At 38.1% G+C, this 17,013-nt stretch overlaps 1 protein-coding gene across 2 annotated transcripts; it reads left to right on the top strand.

The window, feature by feature from the left end:
• The first annotated feature begins 1,611 nt into the window (after positions 1-1,611).
• Positions 1,612-16,946, top strand: crlf1a (cytokine receptor-like factor 1a). Of its 2 annotated transcripts, none has more exons than XM_084410367.1 (8): positions 1,612-2,004; positions 4,609-4,887; positions 6,491-6,620; positions 7,200-7,369; positions 9,558-9,715; positions 11,051-11,219; positions 14,127-14,312; positions 15,117-16,866. In XM_084410367.1, exons 1-8 carry the CDS (start codon positions 1,947-1,949, stop codon positions 15,131-15,133), a joined length of 1,167 nt encoding a protein of 388 aa, XP_084266493.1. In that variant the 5' UTR covers positions 1,612-1,946; the 3' UTR covers positions 15,134-16,866. The 2 variants fall into 2 exon arrangements, with proteins under 2 accessions (XP_084266493.1, XP_084266492.1); XM_084410366.1 differs by having other exon boundaries at positions 1,632-2,004; positions 14,127-14,308; positions 15,117-16,946.
• Positions 16,947-17,013: the final 67 nt, after the last annotated feature.

Below are 17,013 nucleotides of genomic sequence, written 5' to 3'. Positions count from 1 at the left end.
ACGGATAATTATATCTTGTTAATCTGTTTGTACGGCTTTCATTCATCTCGACCCTGCTGAGGCTGTTGTGATTACATCATCATGCTTTGTAAATGTACATTTCCTGATGTGCGCTATTTATATATGACATAACATTCTTAAGCATGCATTGACTCTTATGCATTACTCATGGGCATGATGCGTGAGTAAACTGTTTGGAAGTTTAGTTTATAGATTTTATTTAGGAACATGGTGTTTGAAGAAGTGCAGATCTTTTAAATAACTGTTTAGGAGACATAAGCATGAAGTTATAGGATAAGGGCAGAATTGATGAATGTGGTGGGAGCTCTCTCTCGAGACTCCAGCTCTGTTAGATGAATGGTCTTTGTCCCCATTCATTCATAGACTTTGGATGACATCCCTCTTGTTATAGCATTGTATGGTGATAACTGGAAAGGAAGTCCACTCACTCATTTACGAGACAGAACCAGCGCGGAACTAACGGTAAACCCGGCTTTAACAAGCGTTTTTTCGACAATAGAATAAAGCACTGCATTGTGGCTTGCTGACCCACGGGCGAACTTACTGTCATGGTTATTGTTTCAAAATATACATTGTCACCGAATGAGTGACTCAATGACTAGGACCACATCTCCAACTGCTCATAACCATTACTCAAACATTAGTCATGATGACAACGTTGAGGCGTTGGTATTGAATTGACATGCATTTTCCATTGATTTAAACTTTGTACAGACAAAAAAAAAGGAGAGAAATGCAGTTTTATCAAATTTTTTATGTTTTTGGAAACTTATTGTCTTAAATAATTCCATTTAATTCAGTTTATTTCACATTTTCATAGAAGAACGATTGCCCAGATGTTAATGAAATATTGTTTTAATTGCTGTTATAATTATTTCTCTATATAATTATATTTCATTTAGTGCTCTCAAATTAATTAATTGTATCTAACATAAAAGTGTTTTGTGTGTGTGTGTGTGTGTGTGTGTGTGTGTGTATAAATATATATATATATAATGTATGTGTGTGTGTGTATAGGTATATTTATACACACACACACACACACACACACACACACACACACACACATATATGCACATATATAATATAAACAAACTTATGGATGTGATTAATCGATTTGACAGCACTAATTTAATTATAATTACATTTATACATTACCTATATCTATATAATTATATTTACAGAATTTGTATTGCATTTTTTCCCCATATCAGAACAATTGGCAAAACTATATAGCCTATTCAAAAACAGTTTTTTCTTTTTATATTCTGTAGAACATTTGAGCATATGAATGGAACATAGCAACGAATATTATTTTTCTCTCGTTTTGGGGTCATATTATCTACCTTTATTCAGTTCTGTTCAAATTAAAATATAATATTCATATTACAGATAGTATGTCAGACAAACATGCATGATCTGAGACAACTTTAAGTGACTATCCATAAAAGGACTGAACTGGAAAGTCTTCCCATTAAGAGATTGTTCTGACCCACAGGTAGGCTGAAGCTTCGGGATTCACGAGGAAAGGGAAACAAGAGGAGGGCACAGACAGAAGGAAGGGAGGAATAAAACGAAAGAGGCAAAAATGACTTGGAACTGTGTGGGAAGACATGGGAGGAGCTTGCAAAGTATAAACTTGGATGTTTCCTAGCAGTGGAGAGCCTCAGCACGGTAAACGATGCCAAAAGTAAATGAAGAGGACGAATGCACCGTCGCATTAACAGAACATTTAGCGGATATTCTTTAAAGTTCATTCTTCTGGAATATCCGCGAGACGCCCGCAGCTCAGGAACTGACGCTGGGATCAACTGTTCGGGTGCACTGGAGCTGGACTCGGTGTGGCATGCGTGGATCAAATATTCCTGCATAGATCAATAAGACCCTCTTGTCCTAAAAGAAAGAAAGCGAACATTTGTCATAAGATGATCTGGCTATTGTTTTTGCTGCTCTGTGCTGCCGGCGTGTTGTCGTCTTCCACCCGTGAGTACATGTACAGCTCTCTAAGTGTGTGTTACATGTGTTCTTACGTACCTTTTTCATCGAATGGGATTTTGGGGACTTGGCGCGTTCAGTATTGAATTTATATAGGTAAATATAATAGTTTGAATAGAATAGTAACTTACTTTTAAGTTTTTTAATGTTAAGGTATTTTTAATGTTACGTACAATGATAAGAAAAAAAGAAGAAAAAAAAAGTAGGTATCCAGCATCTGCTAATTAAGCACAGTATTTTTTATTGTGTATAGATAAATAACAAATGAGGATGTACCAGGTTCTTGTAATGAACTTTGTAGAACTTTTTATTGTATCGATAAAAAGTTACTTTTTTTTTTTTTAACAAAACATTGTTTTATTGTCACATGATCACAACAAAATTGGGTATTTAAATATGGGTTAAAATGTGTTACAATATTTTAACACTTTTTTTTTTTACAGTCCTTAGTGTAGAAAGTTACACTACCGTAAGACGTTAAGCCCTACAAAAATGTCAAAATTATCTTAATTTTAACTGAGTTAATTTGTAACCCTTAAACTGGAAACATGTTTATTATAGAAGATGTGTATACAGGTCATTTTTGTATGAATTGCATTTTTAACATATTTAGAGAACAGCATTAAATGTTTTATTTACATTGGAAAGCTGTTGTTTTAAACTGCTTGGTTTACAAATCGGCCAACTGATGGTATCTATATCGGTGCAAAATATTGCACAATATTGAAAAAGTCTACTAGGGGTTACAATTTCAAAAGGTCAGAGCATACATATTTAATTTAACACATGGAGGGTTCAGGGTTATGAACCACAATAAAACCCTGACATCATGTTTCTTAAGCTTGTTTTTTGTAAAACATATGTGACTGCAAGAAAATGTTCACCTCAAATCAACACAGAGATTAGATTAGTTCTGTTCATAGCTATTTTCGTTGTTGGTGAAATATAGGTGCTTGTGAAAGTTTCATTTGCTTTTAATGAATCGCAGAGAACAATGTATCAGGATCAAAGGGCACAATTGCGTTGTAAATAACAAAGGGCTAAATTATTAATAGCTATTGAGAAATACATTCACAATGCAAGCGTTTAGCACATTCCCCTTACGTGACATTCGCAGGTGTTGGTGGAGGGGAAGCTTGAGAGTAATTACATCTAATGAAGTATTGCCTCATTCACACCTTCACTGCCAGGCAGGGAATTAAGAAAGTGAAGTGCATTACAGCCACTGATGATGGTAGACTACACTTCCCTCTCCTCTAGTTATACAGTTTAACATTAAACGCAAAAACGTCAGGCTGACTTTTTCTGGGCCTCAGTGAAATATAAACAGAGTTAAAAGGGAAAAAAAAAATGTGTAGACAGAAGTAACCTTTTAAAAGATCATTGCGGTTTGACAACACGGGCAGGAATGTCCAAAGGGTGGTCCCGCTGTTCACCGTCTCAGCGGTAAGATGTGCATCCAGGCTTTACTGAGTTTCCCTCGCCATTGCATTAGTGATGACAGGACTGCAGGCTTACCTCATGAGATCTTCTGATCTGAAACCAAATATCTTACTGCTCATTTCCTATTCAGACACCTGCAATAAATACTTGTAATTGCTACTGTCATTAAACAGTTTGAAGGGAAATGTTTTCGAGTCTGAATTTTGTAATCTACTTAAATGAAACAGCACCTTTTGAAGACTATTTAGCAGTGATACAATCCCTATAAAGATCCTGTTTCATTAGTGTTATTAGATAAAATAAATGATTTGTATCTTTCCCCTTTGATACGGAGAGAAGATTTCACTCTGAATGTGTGCTGAATATGTAATCTCTCTTTTAAGGTTAGTCTATCTATCCATCTTGATGTAATTACATGTAATCACACGGCAGTTCACTCATCACATCCATTACCCAATTGTGTTGAATTAACACTTTTTTTTTTGAGGGATTCCACTGTCACATTACAAGGGTGATAATGAACTCCAGCAGGGTTTACAAAATTATAATTGTGTGTGAGTTTTTATTATGCTGATTGTTTGGGATCATTCAGCGCAGTGATAGATGTCTTCTGAAACATGAAAAAAAAAAAAAGCATAAAATGCAGCTATGTGGAATACATGATCGCAGCTTTCTATGGCCAAATAATTTTTTAATGATCGCTAAACTGTATTATTTAAACACTGAATCGTGCAAGCACTATTTTTAACGCTGTGCTAGTTTCACATATTTTTTCTCACATAATAAAAAAATCTCAAACCAATATTTCATGTGCAAATGATATAATTAATGTTCATTAATTTATTTTTTAAGTGCATTTATTTATTTATTCAGTTTGTTAGTCAATCTAATAGGTTAGATAAATGTACAGTCAGATGAAGACGGACCATCTGACTGCAAGTATTCCCTTTCATTTTGTGATCATCTTGCATTATCCCACATTGCTCTGATTTAGGCTGTCACTATCAACCTTTTTGATGTGTTAGTCATGAGGTCGGTCGGTCTCCTCCTTCAACATCATATAATTTGAACTCACCCATAACCAGACAGCCTATAATAACCATGCTGGCTCTTTCCAGCTCTAACCTGCTATATCTCGCCCTCCCTCAGAGGTGGCTACAATCTACCCTCAAGACCCTGCCCTTCCCATCGGCTCCAGCCTGACAGCCACATGCTCAGTGAATCCAGACCACGGCGTTCATGCAGGCTCACTCTACTGGACACTAAACGGGAAGCGTCTTCCCAGCAGCACCTACAGCGTTTTGAGCCCCTCCGTGCTCAGTGTCACCCTCCCGCGGCTCTCCGGGTCCCGCCAACGCTCCGGAGACAACCTTGTGTGCCATAACAGCGGGGGTCATGTGCTGGCCGGCTCCTGCATCTATGTTGGCAGTGAGTCTTGTCTACCATATTGTTCGCATTTACCGCGGAGTGCGTTTAATTGGCGATTGTGAGCGCAGTCCAACTTAAATACAATTAAATGGATTTTGTGGGTAAGCTTGGAGCCTTGGGGAATATAGGTCAGACCTAGAAGTATTAGACAGTCTTTATGATTTGACCCCCTGCCACTGGGCCACAGTTGTTGCAGTATTTAATGTTTTCTGCCTGTCCGCCAATGAACTCGAGAGTTGTTTAAGCCCCTTAAGATAGCTATCTGTTCCACTGTTATGCTTTTAGCACCTGTGTGGTCCATTATAGGCGCTTTCCTCGACTGACGCGAATGACTGAACAAATGTACCGCATTTGTCAAGTTACATGGAATGGTGGCAGTATGGAAAATTGCAAACACAGACACACACACACACACATACACACACACACAAATGCGGAAATTGAGAGAGCGAGACAAAGTCAAGGAAGCGAGTGTCTGGTCATTTGGAAAAAAGATTGAAAGCAAGAAATGTGTGTGTGCGTGTGTGTGTGTGTGTGTGTGTGTGTGTGAAGTACTGTGTTGACTCAAGCTCTCAATGTCTCTGAGGTCTCCACTGTAAGGTTTGGTTCATATAATCACAGTCTTACACTTAGACGCAGTGTCTTTTGTTCTCAGCTGAATGGAATCTTGGCCCCATTCCTGAACTTAAATGAGGATGACAGCTGAAGACACTCATCCATTATTGAAAATATTTAAAGTCAACACAAAGTCAAAATTGACCCTATTTACTTTCTTAATACACGTTTCTGATCTTATTGTGAATGATTCATCTGTGCACATTACTCCAAAAAAGGCAGTATTTATAAACGTTCATTAAACTTCTTTTCTTTTGAAATGACTTATTTTTTAAGAGACGTTTCAAATCTCTTATGCTCACCAAGGCTGAGTTTATGTGATAAAAAAAAAAAAACAGTAATATTGTGAAATATTATTACAATTTAAAATAGGCTAACTCTTTTATTTTGATGGATTTTAAAAATGTAATTTATTCCTGTGATGCAAAGGTGAATTTTCAGCATCATTACTCCAGTCTTTAGTGTGCTAATGCTGCTAATGCTAATGTGGTCGAGACACATTTCTTGTTTTTACAGTTGAAACCGACTGCTTAATATATATTTGTAAAAATCGTGATAATTTTTTTCACGATTCTTTGATGAATATTGTACATATTTAAAATATGATCTATGTTTAAAATAATATATAGAATAGATCAAATATATATAAAAAAAATAATAATAATAGAAAAAATACAAAATACAATGTAAGATATTTATATTAAATATAAATGTATATCTTTACCAACTGAATAAATGGGTTACAAACACTGTTCATGTTGACTTTAAACCAACTGATTATTTTCTGAAATTCTGAACATCAAGCTTTTAAGTGATTTTCCATACTATCTACAGTACAGAATTTGGTGTTGTATGTCGTGGAAATCATCAAGTATAATTAGTGCATATTTAATTAGGTGTTATGAGAGACATGAGTCACTTTCCACTTACTCACTTTGACAGCTCAGTGAAAACTCTTTTTTTTCCTTGTCTTTCTTTTTGTTTTTAGTGCCTCCTGAGAAACCTGTGAATCTTACCTGCTGGTCCAGGAACACTAAAGACCTCACCTGTAGATGGGCCCCTGGGGGCCAGGGAGAAACCTTCATCAAGACAAAATACACACTCAAATATAAGCTCAGGTCAGTGCCACAGGTCATTCACACTCACGTTAATGCCTCTTCTCAAATTCACGCCTTATCTTGTTTGTATATTTCATGTTCCCACATGCCTATTCACTGGAGGACAGTGGATAATTCCTGATTCCCTCTGATGGGCACATGCCATATATTGTACTTTTCTTTTCTTTTTTCTTTTTTTGTCAGGGCGAAAGACTGATGAAAACAATTACTTCTAATATTACTTAACATTAGTCAAATTTTTGTTAGTATTTTCTTTTTCATTTTGTTCTTTTTATATTTATTTTTCTTTTTTGTTTTTTTTAATTAACATTGGCTTTCATGCTCAGTGAGCAGATGGAATGCAGATTCCAGACACAGGAATTTTCATTTCCTCATTCCCAAACCTGAAGCAATAATCCATAATTAAGGAACCATTCCCACATTTGACACTATGATTGGCTCTTCCTTTGGGTTTAAAAAAAAAATAAAGCCGTCGCATAGGGATCCCACAATAAATCACAGCCGTATCACTACAGATGTACAGTGTCCAAAAAATTATCGGAACCTTTTCGAAAATAAACCGTGTCTGCTCACCTGTAGGTGGTATGGACGAGAAAAGGAGTGCGAGGACTACAACGCGGGAGAGCCGTACACATGCTACATCCCCCGCGACCTCGCCCTCTTCACGCCCTACGAGATATGGGTGGAGGCCTCTAACCAACTCGGAACTGCAACATCTGATGTCATCTACTTGGATATCTTAGACGTGGGTGAGTGTGCCTGACCTTTGACCCCGTTTTAGACACAAGCCCCAGGTGTTCTCCTCATGGGCAGGATGCAATACGAGAGGACCACGTGCAACGTGAGCGCGCCACTCCTTGTAAAAGTGGGTGGAGGCATGACGAATTGCAGCGGTCCATCACAGCGTCATCCGTAACCCTTTGCCTCACAGTATCTACCCACCTACTCACACATACCTGAAAAACCTTGCAGCCCCCTCCTTTACAGACGAGTGGAATTTTTACAAAGTTTTGCACTAATCCTAGTACCGTGACCTGCCTGGAGCTACTGGTTAGCAATGTGACTGGAATAGGGTGAAGTCTGTTTTGTTGAATCCTTTAGATCTTATGTGCTTTGAGTGCAGGCCAAGCTTGCACATAATCTCTTCAAACAGACATTTTAAACTACAAACATGTTAATAAAAATGGAATTAGTATTGTTAGGATTTAAGTTGAGGGGCATTGTGTCTTGGCAAGACATTAGAAAGTATTTGAAATTAAACTGAAATAGCCTTAACATTGAACTAAAGCCCCGCGTCCTTAAAAAGGAGATGAGAAAAGTTATAAACTTTTACATCCTGCTTGTATAAATCAGTGTAACTGCACCTGAAGGGGGAGGCAGTGCAATTTTGAATGGAAAGTGCAGCAAGAGGAAGGTGGGTGCTCCTCGAAACATGCCATAGTCATGACACAGCCACCACACCTAGTGCCTCCACCTCCTTAGAAATAGAGACAATGCTCATTTATGTTACCAGTTAATTAAACAACTGCTTTGAGATCCAAGCAAACTACAATTATCTATGCAATATGATTTTATAGCAGCTACACCAAAATGCAAAGTGGAAAAATACTGAGTGACTAGTTAACTAGAATAGAACAGAACAGAATAGAATAGAATAGAATAGAATAGAATAGAATAGAATAGAATAGAATAGAATAGAATAGAATAGAATATTGGTATATTTATTCTCAGTTGAATCACATGAACAAAAGTCTCAGCCTGCAGACTGAAGGTCATTCATTGGCCAGTTTGCCCACAAAAAATTGATAAAGCTTCCTGACATCACCAGTTGCAAAATGATGGGCTTGTTTTGCAAATTGGAAGTAAGGCAGGCACACCTTTTTTTTAGAAGATCCGATGCAATTTATCGAATGCAGTAATCACAAGGCAACATTTTTAAGGTTTGTGGCATCTTTTTTTTTTTTTTTTTTTAGCCACTTAAAGGAGAACTCTGCAACTCTAGCGAACTCTAGTCACTTCTTCGCTGATTTTCCCTTTTGTTGTCGCATGTTTTCCCCACGAGCTCCCCCTACAGCTGTGGGGTGTATATTTCACAACACAGTCGTAAAAAACTCACTTGCGGCGACCTCCTCCCCCTCTCTACCGCTGCTCATGTGCGTTTGTTTTGATCGGAGCAAGCCAACTGTATCGTGTGGAGCTATGTCTACCGAGGTGGGTAATCTGGTAATACATCATACATGCGTGGGTGTTATGTCGAATTGCCGTAAAGCAATTTGTGTTTCGCGCTCGTTCTCGTTCTAGTTCTCGCTTCTCACGAGACTTCCAATTTCTATCTTGCCGGGACGGTAGTCCCTAAGTTGCAAGGTTGGTTTTCCGCCTGGGAACGCTGGGGGGAGCGGGGAAAGTCACCAACGTCACCAGAACAGGTTGTTTAACCATCCAAATGATTTCTAGACAGTTTTATTAAGTTAAAAAAGTTACCAAGTTCTCCTTTAAGTAGCAAGTAAACTAGATATCCATGAGACCAGAACTATATATTACAATAATCGGTAGTTATGGATAGATAGAAATTGTGATCACAAAATCTATACACTTTCTGTGTTCCTGTGTTTTCTGTACAATTTAGACTGCTGTGACACTATATGAATAAATTTTTTCTGTGCCAGTCTATTAGTGTGTTATTTATTTCATACGGTTCATAAACAGGATGAAGAATTGTAATTTGAATGTAGAAGTAGACTTAATTCAACTTAATTACAATACGATGGATGGATGGATGGATGGATGGATGGATGGATAGATAGATAGATAGATAGATAGATAGATAGATAGATAGATAGATAGATAGATAGATAGATAGATAGATAGATAGAATAAGGTGCTTTTTGTCGCAGCGTTTGTCGCAACCTTATGTTTTTCTCTCTTTTCCTCTCCCAGTGACAACAGACCCACCGACTGACGTGACAGTGAGCCGAGTGGGCGACCTGGAAGACCAGCTGACCGTGCGTTGGGGGACACCGCCTGCACTAAAAGACTTCCTCTTTCAGGCCAAATACCAGATCAGATACAGACTGGAGGAAAGCAGCGACTGGAAGGTACAGCAGCACTCTCGATCAGTGAGCACAGTTCGTCAGAGTCCACCATACGCACTACAATGCCCATTATCCTCATTACTATTACCATATTCCCACTACCACACCCACTTGTTTTTGTAGTGCAAATTGTGCATGCATGGGAGCCAAGTCAGCTACGTTTCTCAGTGTTAAAGCATTTGCAGAGTGGCGCAATGATTAATTATAGCGGTTCAAAAGATAACAGCCATGTTTCAGTAGAATTTGGGGTGTTTGTATTACTTGTCTGAAACGTCATTTCCAGCTGTAGCAAAACAGCACATGGTTTCCAGTCCTCTGGCCACGGAAGAGTCCGGTTAAACTTTAGGACTTCAAATAAACTTAAGCTTTCGCTGTCCCCATTTCGCTCATATGGATCCAATCAGTTGGCAGGTTTCCTTCTGAAGCTGGGCAGAGTTGGGTTACATAATGTTTTCCCCCCTTACCCATCACTGTGCTGTCAGTTGCACAGTCCTACATAGTTAACAAAGTCAAAATATGACAGTGACCATCAAAAGCACATCATAGCAGATGATCTGTTGTTTTCAAAGCGCTTTAGAAAGCTGCATTATCACCCGGGCCGTTCTCAACCCCACAGATTGCTTACATAGTCTGTACGAAGGGAAATAATTACCCAGCATGCCTGTTACACGGCAACCTGATGATGTTAACATTCTGCCACTCATCACGTTCCAATAGTAATGATGGTCCTCGGATTACGGAGCTGTGCATATTAACCGTGTTTGTAGCTTTTGAAATGTGAGTCTGGAAATGGACCGCGGAGAGGGACTGATTCAGGGGTACCGGGATTGTAAATAATTACGGGGGGCCCAGGCTGTTTCGACATTCCTGCATTTGAATCCCGAGTATACCTCTGCTTTAGCACACAGGAAAGAGGAAGCATTGGGCCTGGCATGGCCCTGTCTACATCTCGTTGATGCCGTCTGCGCCCGTGCAATTACTCAATCTGTAATAAGTAATAGATAACAGATTTTCTCTCAGGGTAGTGTTGATGCTCGCTGTGTATATGTAGAGCCAGGAGGCAGGCCAATTATTCATGTGTGTGTCCCTGTCATTTACCTCCTGTCTTTTTCTCTGATATACGTTGGTATATTCCCCAGGAGCACAAAAAGGGGGAAATTTCTTTGTTCTTCTTCTTTGTAAATGGGCTTGTGTGAACTTGCTTAAGGATTTGAAAGTGAATGGCTTTTTTTTCTTCTTATAGAGAACATTAAATATGCCCGTTAGGGTAACGGTGTGTGTGTGTGGCCGCTGTAGGTGTTTGATGTAACAGACTGTTTTGGGTGTCTTTCTCTGCAGGTGGTGGATGATGTTGGGAACCAGACTTCCTGCAGACTGGCAGGGTTGCGGCCAGGCACAGTGTATTTTGTGCAGGTGCGCTGTAATCCGGTAGGGATTCTGGGGTCTAGGAAAGCAGGCATTTGGAGTGACTGGAGTCACCCAACTGCAGCCTCAACTCCACACAGTGGTAAGAGAAATATTATTTACGCTATCCTTGCAAAAGCGATTACTTAGCGGAACCTATTTTATTGGGAAGTTTACAGTGCTAATACCATGGTATTTCTTAAAGTACCAGGTAAATAGCATGGTAAATATCAAAGTACAGAGGTATGACTTTGCTCTTTTGCAAAAAAAAAAACATTTAAAATTTTGGTTACACTTTATTTTACAGTATGTGCACTTTCAATGTACTTACCAAGAAAGTGCTGAGTAATGTAAGGTAACTACGTGGGTTAAGATTAGATTCAGGACAAGTACCTAGCTATTACCCAGTTATTGTAATTACTACAATAAGTATAGTATATGCACATGTGAAACAGGACTGTAACATAAAGTGCAACCAAAATTGTTTTATTGATTGAAATTATAAAACAGGTCTTGATTGAATGAGCCACATTTAAAAAAAAAAGCTATTGTAAATGCACACATATGATCACACATTCCATGTTAATGTGTCATTTTTGTGTTGCTTGGCAATGTTCAATGAACCATATTATTTGGCGAAAGTATTGTTTATTTATATGTAATTTTCATGTATTAATCACTTTTTTATTGCCAATGTGTGAACAGCTTGTAACAAAACTTAAAAAACGAGACCTTCCTCGACCTCCTAGGTTGTCCATGAAAGCCTGTATACTGATTTTTATGCGAAGGACGTTTTTTCCAGGAAAATCAAAAGGATGTGACTTTTATGCACGCTCCCGAGAGCCTCTTATCCGTTCCATGACACACGAAACAAATGTTTTTGTTCAGGATATTGCTGAAAGAGCTATTCTGTACTGTAATGTCAATGTGGCATGCAAAGAAAGGAGATTAATTCAAACTATAGTCTCACATAGCCAGATCTATATAGACTATAGTCTCAAATATAGGCCTACTTTATAATCAAACTATTATAACAGTGTAATTATCTCTCCAATTGGAGAGAACATAATCCACATCGCTATGATCAGATGCTTTCTTAACTGCTGCTTTCTCACCGCTGTCATTTTTGTTGTGTGTTTAAAAAGCGTGCAGTACATATACATATTCATCATTCTCGCTCTCAGCAGCGTGGACACCGTCGGTTTGTTCGTTAACAGTATATCGCTGCAAAGGTATTTTTTTAACCTCTTTTTACTTTTAAGCAAAGAACGAAAAAGAGCTTCGCCGTGACTCGTGAGTATATCAGGACCTTGAATCACGTTCAGTCTCTGCAGTCTCTAGTGCATTACGTGTGCACGAGCGCGAGCAAGTTGCTGGCTGCAGTTCACTTAATAACCACCGGTGTCGCTAAAACAAGGGTTTCTGAATTCTACATATATAGACCTTTAATAAAAACTTGCTTAACTACATTAGTTAACAATGAAAAATAATAAACAAAGATAAATAAATTTAGTACCAAATATATTGCTCATTGTTAGTTGATGTTAGTTACTAACTGTTAACTAATGGGACCTTATTGCAAAGTCATTTCATTTAACTTATTATTAAAGCACATAAACACAACAATAGTTGACTGTGCAGTACAGAGAATAAGTCTACTATATATAAAAAAACACATAATTAAAATAAGCACATAGTTTATGATGATTTAAATGCTTTGACTTTTTTTTGCTATGATGATTTGATGCTAAACTTCTATTTAAACTCATACCCGGAGGGTACAGATCTCAAAGACTGTTCCATCCATAGCCTAGGTCCAGAAACTGCAAACACACAGTCACCTCTCAACTTCAGCCTTGTTCTCGGATGAGATCACAAGCATCTGACCAGCTTAGTTTAGTTCACACAAATAAGAAGGCGCCAGACCATTTAGGGATTTAAAAACAAACAGCAGTACTTTAAATTCAACTCTAAAATCCTCTGGCAACCAATTGAGAGTCATTAAAATTGGAATAATATGTTCTCATTAACGGACCCAAGTTAAAAATCTGGCTGCAGCATTTTGAACCATTTGAAGCTGTGACTTAGAGGACTGGGATATTCCAACACACAAGTTTTACCAACTAATTATATAAAAGCCCTCTGAACATGGGTTGGAGCTCTCAGAGTTCTCAAAGTGCACCAGATTGATGTGTTTAACTGTAAATGTACCTATAGTAAAAAGCCACATTTTACAACAGGTAAGGGGTTTAGGCACTTATCAATTGTAAAATCACTGTTAACATTTAAAAATAATAACATCATGCATTCTTCTTGTAGCTATTTAATTCTATTTGAATTTCCATTCATGTAGATCATGAAATTATATCAATTTAATTTTCAACAGGTCTAAAGTCATGACCTAGCAGTCTTGTAGTGCAATGGGCCTCATGTGGGAAACATGAGTTTGATTCTAGCTCAATTTATATACAAATCCAATTAGAAATCCCAAAAGCAACATAGAAAATAAATAAATAAATATAGCCAGCGCCTCTAGTTAAATGGTAGCAACGAGAGTCAGATTGAGATGTTGTCTTCGCTGGCCTTCGTCATATTTTCACAGTTTGGATGTGTCGTGCAGTCCATCCTATAATCAGATAAATATTTCCGAGACGATGCTCGGTCCAGCAGACACCAACTAGCACATGCAATGCATTACTTTAGTCATACATCTCCCCATTTTGTGGCTTGCCAGAGAGCCACGGGGGAGTGTTGGATTATGTTTTCAGAGGATTGTTTCTGAAGATTAACAGATTAACTCCTCTGCACATTAACTCTTCTGGAGCGGCCCACATCTGGAGCTCAGAAACCTGCTGTTTATTTAAAATGGAAAAGGATTTATTTTTATCCCAACTTGTGTTTGGTTGGCTGTATAAACTGTGGCCTGTATCTGTGATAAGCTTGATGCATGCACGATAGGCGCCTGTCTCCCTGGATGGACATGTGTTGATTTTCGTCTTTCGCCCTGCAGAGCGGCTGCTGACGGGGTCATGTGACTCAAAGGCAGGGCAGCAGAACTCAACGCTGCGGCGGGACTTAAAGCAGTTCTTTGGCTGGGTGCGCAAACACGCCTACGGTTGCAGCGGGATGAGCATCAAACTTTATGATCAGTGGCGGGTCTGGCTGCAGAAATCTCACAAAACACGCAACCAGGTTGGTAAGGAGATTTTCATTTGCATTCTACTTGTTTTTTAACCACAAACCCCATTAATCACGGTTTAAGTGTCTGGTTTTCTTCAGCTTTAGTTTCTTTGACTGTGTTATGCCAGGAATATTTGCTCTCATAACACTGTGAGACTGGATCCATTGCCTTGAGTAATTGGAGTCACCCGAGTTAATTGAATTAAAGTGCTTCTTGTGTTATTGCACTGAGTTTCCTGTGTTTTGCTCGGCAACCACAGAAGTAAATAACATGAGGCGACTCATATGATTTCAGGTAACTTCTCATAAACCATTGAAGTAAACCGGACTATTTAAATAAACTTGAGTAATGAAGTTCTGCACGCCCGAGTATCATTCAACATATGTATTTAGTTCTGAGTTCACATCTGTCAGATTCCACAGTAATCTTGTTTTGGAAATGACAGGGATCGTCCCTCGCTCGAGAATATACCCAGCAGAGACTATTTGCTCCTTTCATGTGTCCCAAGTGTGTTGTGGTCTGTGTTATACGAGAAAACATGACCCAAATGCTTGTCAGCATCACAGAAGAGTGTATGGAAAGATCTAACTGCACCGTATTGGATGATCCGACGTTCCCAACAAGAGATAAACCCCCTAGCAATTATACTAAGAATATCGAAATATCTAAACCGCAAATATGCAAAGACTTTTCTTAACTACTTTTTTGCCATCTCAATCCGTGCAGAAACCATGATCTCGGGTTGTTTTTGAATGGCTATTTGAAGCCTTTCATGTTCTGGGGCGTTTATCTGATTACTGTAATATTGTCTGCTTTCAGGTTCTTCAAGGAGATAAATCATAGCACGTCGCTCCTGGCAGGCAGAACATTTAACAACAACAGCACACTGTGGAAGAATTCACATTTTCCAGACCGCTGCTTGGCTCAGTGCAAGAAAGTTAAAGTACAGCTGGTTAAAGTACAAAGGTGACGGGCATTTGGTCCCTTGGACACAGATTGAATTGTGCAGTTCTCTACAATGCCTTATTAGCCTATACAGGAAAACAAACTGTTAAACGTCTTTCTTTGATAATAGCCATGAAGATCATGTGGATTATATCCTCGCATCTCGCTATCCGTGGAGACAAGTTCTTGATCGTGTCGGGGAGCAATTAATTACAGGTCATAATTTGCACATTTACTTAGAGGATGGCTATGCTCGAGCAACGCTTAGCTGATGTGACACATGGTCTATATGTGGACCCATGAGGTTTTCAGATCTTGCTAACTTTAGCTGACCTGTATGTTAAAGAGGTTCCTCATGGACAAATGAAAAAAATGGTTCTGGATGTTTCTCATCCAACGGTTTGTGTAACTTCAAGACAACTGGAAGAATTGTAAGACCATCCAGTTTTACCAAAGGTACCTTTCATGAATGTTTGAGTGTGACAGTTGTGACTATACGACAGCAGTTTACCTAAAAAAAATTGACAGGTATACCTCACAGAACATCTTGCCACTTTTAATCTCCTGTTTCTTTTAGTAACCAGCACATGGCCTATCAAGAGTTGCAATGCAATGCAATACTGAACATATCAATACATAGAAATAGACCCGTTGCGTTTGAATCTCAGTTCTAAAGTTGGACCCACTGACATTCACTATATTCAGGATCTACACTACGACAAAATTACCATGTTGGAAACTCAGAGTGGACTCCATTTAATGAATGGAGAGGAAAGGCCAGCCAATGTTCTATCTCGTGTTTATATATGTGTTGCAGTTACAAAACTGTAACTGTGTTTGTAGCATTGAACTGTTTGAAAATAATTTTATGTATTGAGACATTTTACTGCTTTTATTTTTGTACTGAATTGTATCCGCATATTTAAATTTAAAGTTATGTTTTTGACTCTTTAAGTTATGTGTAGGTAGATTATATTATTATTGACTGAACTGTTAAACCCTAATATTGTTCATAAAATCATTCTTTAAGATAAAACGTATGAACTTTTGAACTTTTTGACAGAAAAAAAAAAAAATCAGTATTTTTGTCTTATAAACTTGTCTAGGAATCATATAAAGCAAGATAATTCTGCTTCAGAAATAAATGTGTTTTCAGAGAATAAGTCCTTACCACATTTTTTTCAGCTTTAACGTCATTACATTTTGTTAGATGTATGCTAAAACAATTAGGGTAAGAATGTTTTTTTGGAACTTTACTTTTTATACATTACAACTTTTTTGGTATATTATACTCTGAAAGCAAGACACTATTTTTTTCCCCTCAAGGTTTTGTATCTTTATGGATGTTTAGATATTTTTACTTAGAAATCAAGACAACAGTACTGATTTTGAAATAATGTTTTATTTAACTTTTTAAGAAGTACAATACAAGAGAAAGAAAAAAAGCACAAAGCAGAAGTGTTTTGCCAGAGCATGATTCTCTACAGGGGAAAAGATTAATGTGTGTACGAGCAGTTGTCTGGTTAAATTAGTGCTCTTACACTGGCCTCTTCCACGGTCAGTATTTCACTTTTCCCTAAGTGACACCCACAAAGAACAAAAAAATAAAACGCTTTAGGCCATTGGGTTTAGAGTCCTCCTTTAACAGCTATGTGACTTCAAATAAATACGGTTCGTAAAATAAAAGACGCTCTATGCTCTTCTAACAATGACCCTGACTGTAACCATAATCTCTGTACTTGTTATTAGAGTATTATTTCACAAATAAGTG

The sequence above is a fragment of the Rutilus rutilus genome (genome assembly GCF_951802725.1).
Source record: "Rutilus rutilus genome assembly, chromosome: 6".
In the NCBI taxonomy this organism is placed as follows: Eukaryota; Metazoa; Chordata; class Actinopteri; order Cypriniformes; family Leuciscidae; genus Rutilus; species Rutilus rutilus.
This window is presented reverse-complemented; position numbering and strand designations above follow the sequence as displayed.

What these genes read in the sequence shown, in the direction of transcription:
- crlf1a (XM_084410366.1), top strand. Translation starts at nt 1,947, where the DNA reads ATGATCTGGCTATTGTTTTTGCTGCTCTGTGCTGCCGGCGTGTTGTCG. An exon ending in AGGAAAGCAGCGACTGGAAG is followed by an intron (nt 9,716 to 11,050) that starts GTACAGCAGCAC and finishes CTTTCTCTGCAG; the next exon opens with GTGGTGGATGATGTTGGGAA. An exon ending in AGCCTCAACTCCACACAGTG is followed by an intron (nt 11,220 to 14,126) that starts GTAAGAGAAATA and finishes TTCGCCCTGCAG; the next exon opens with AGCGGCTGCTGACGGGGTCA.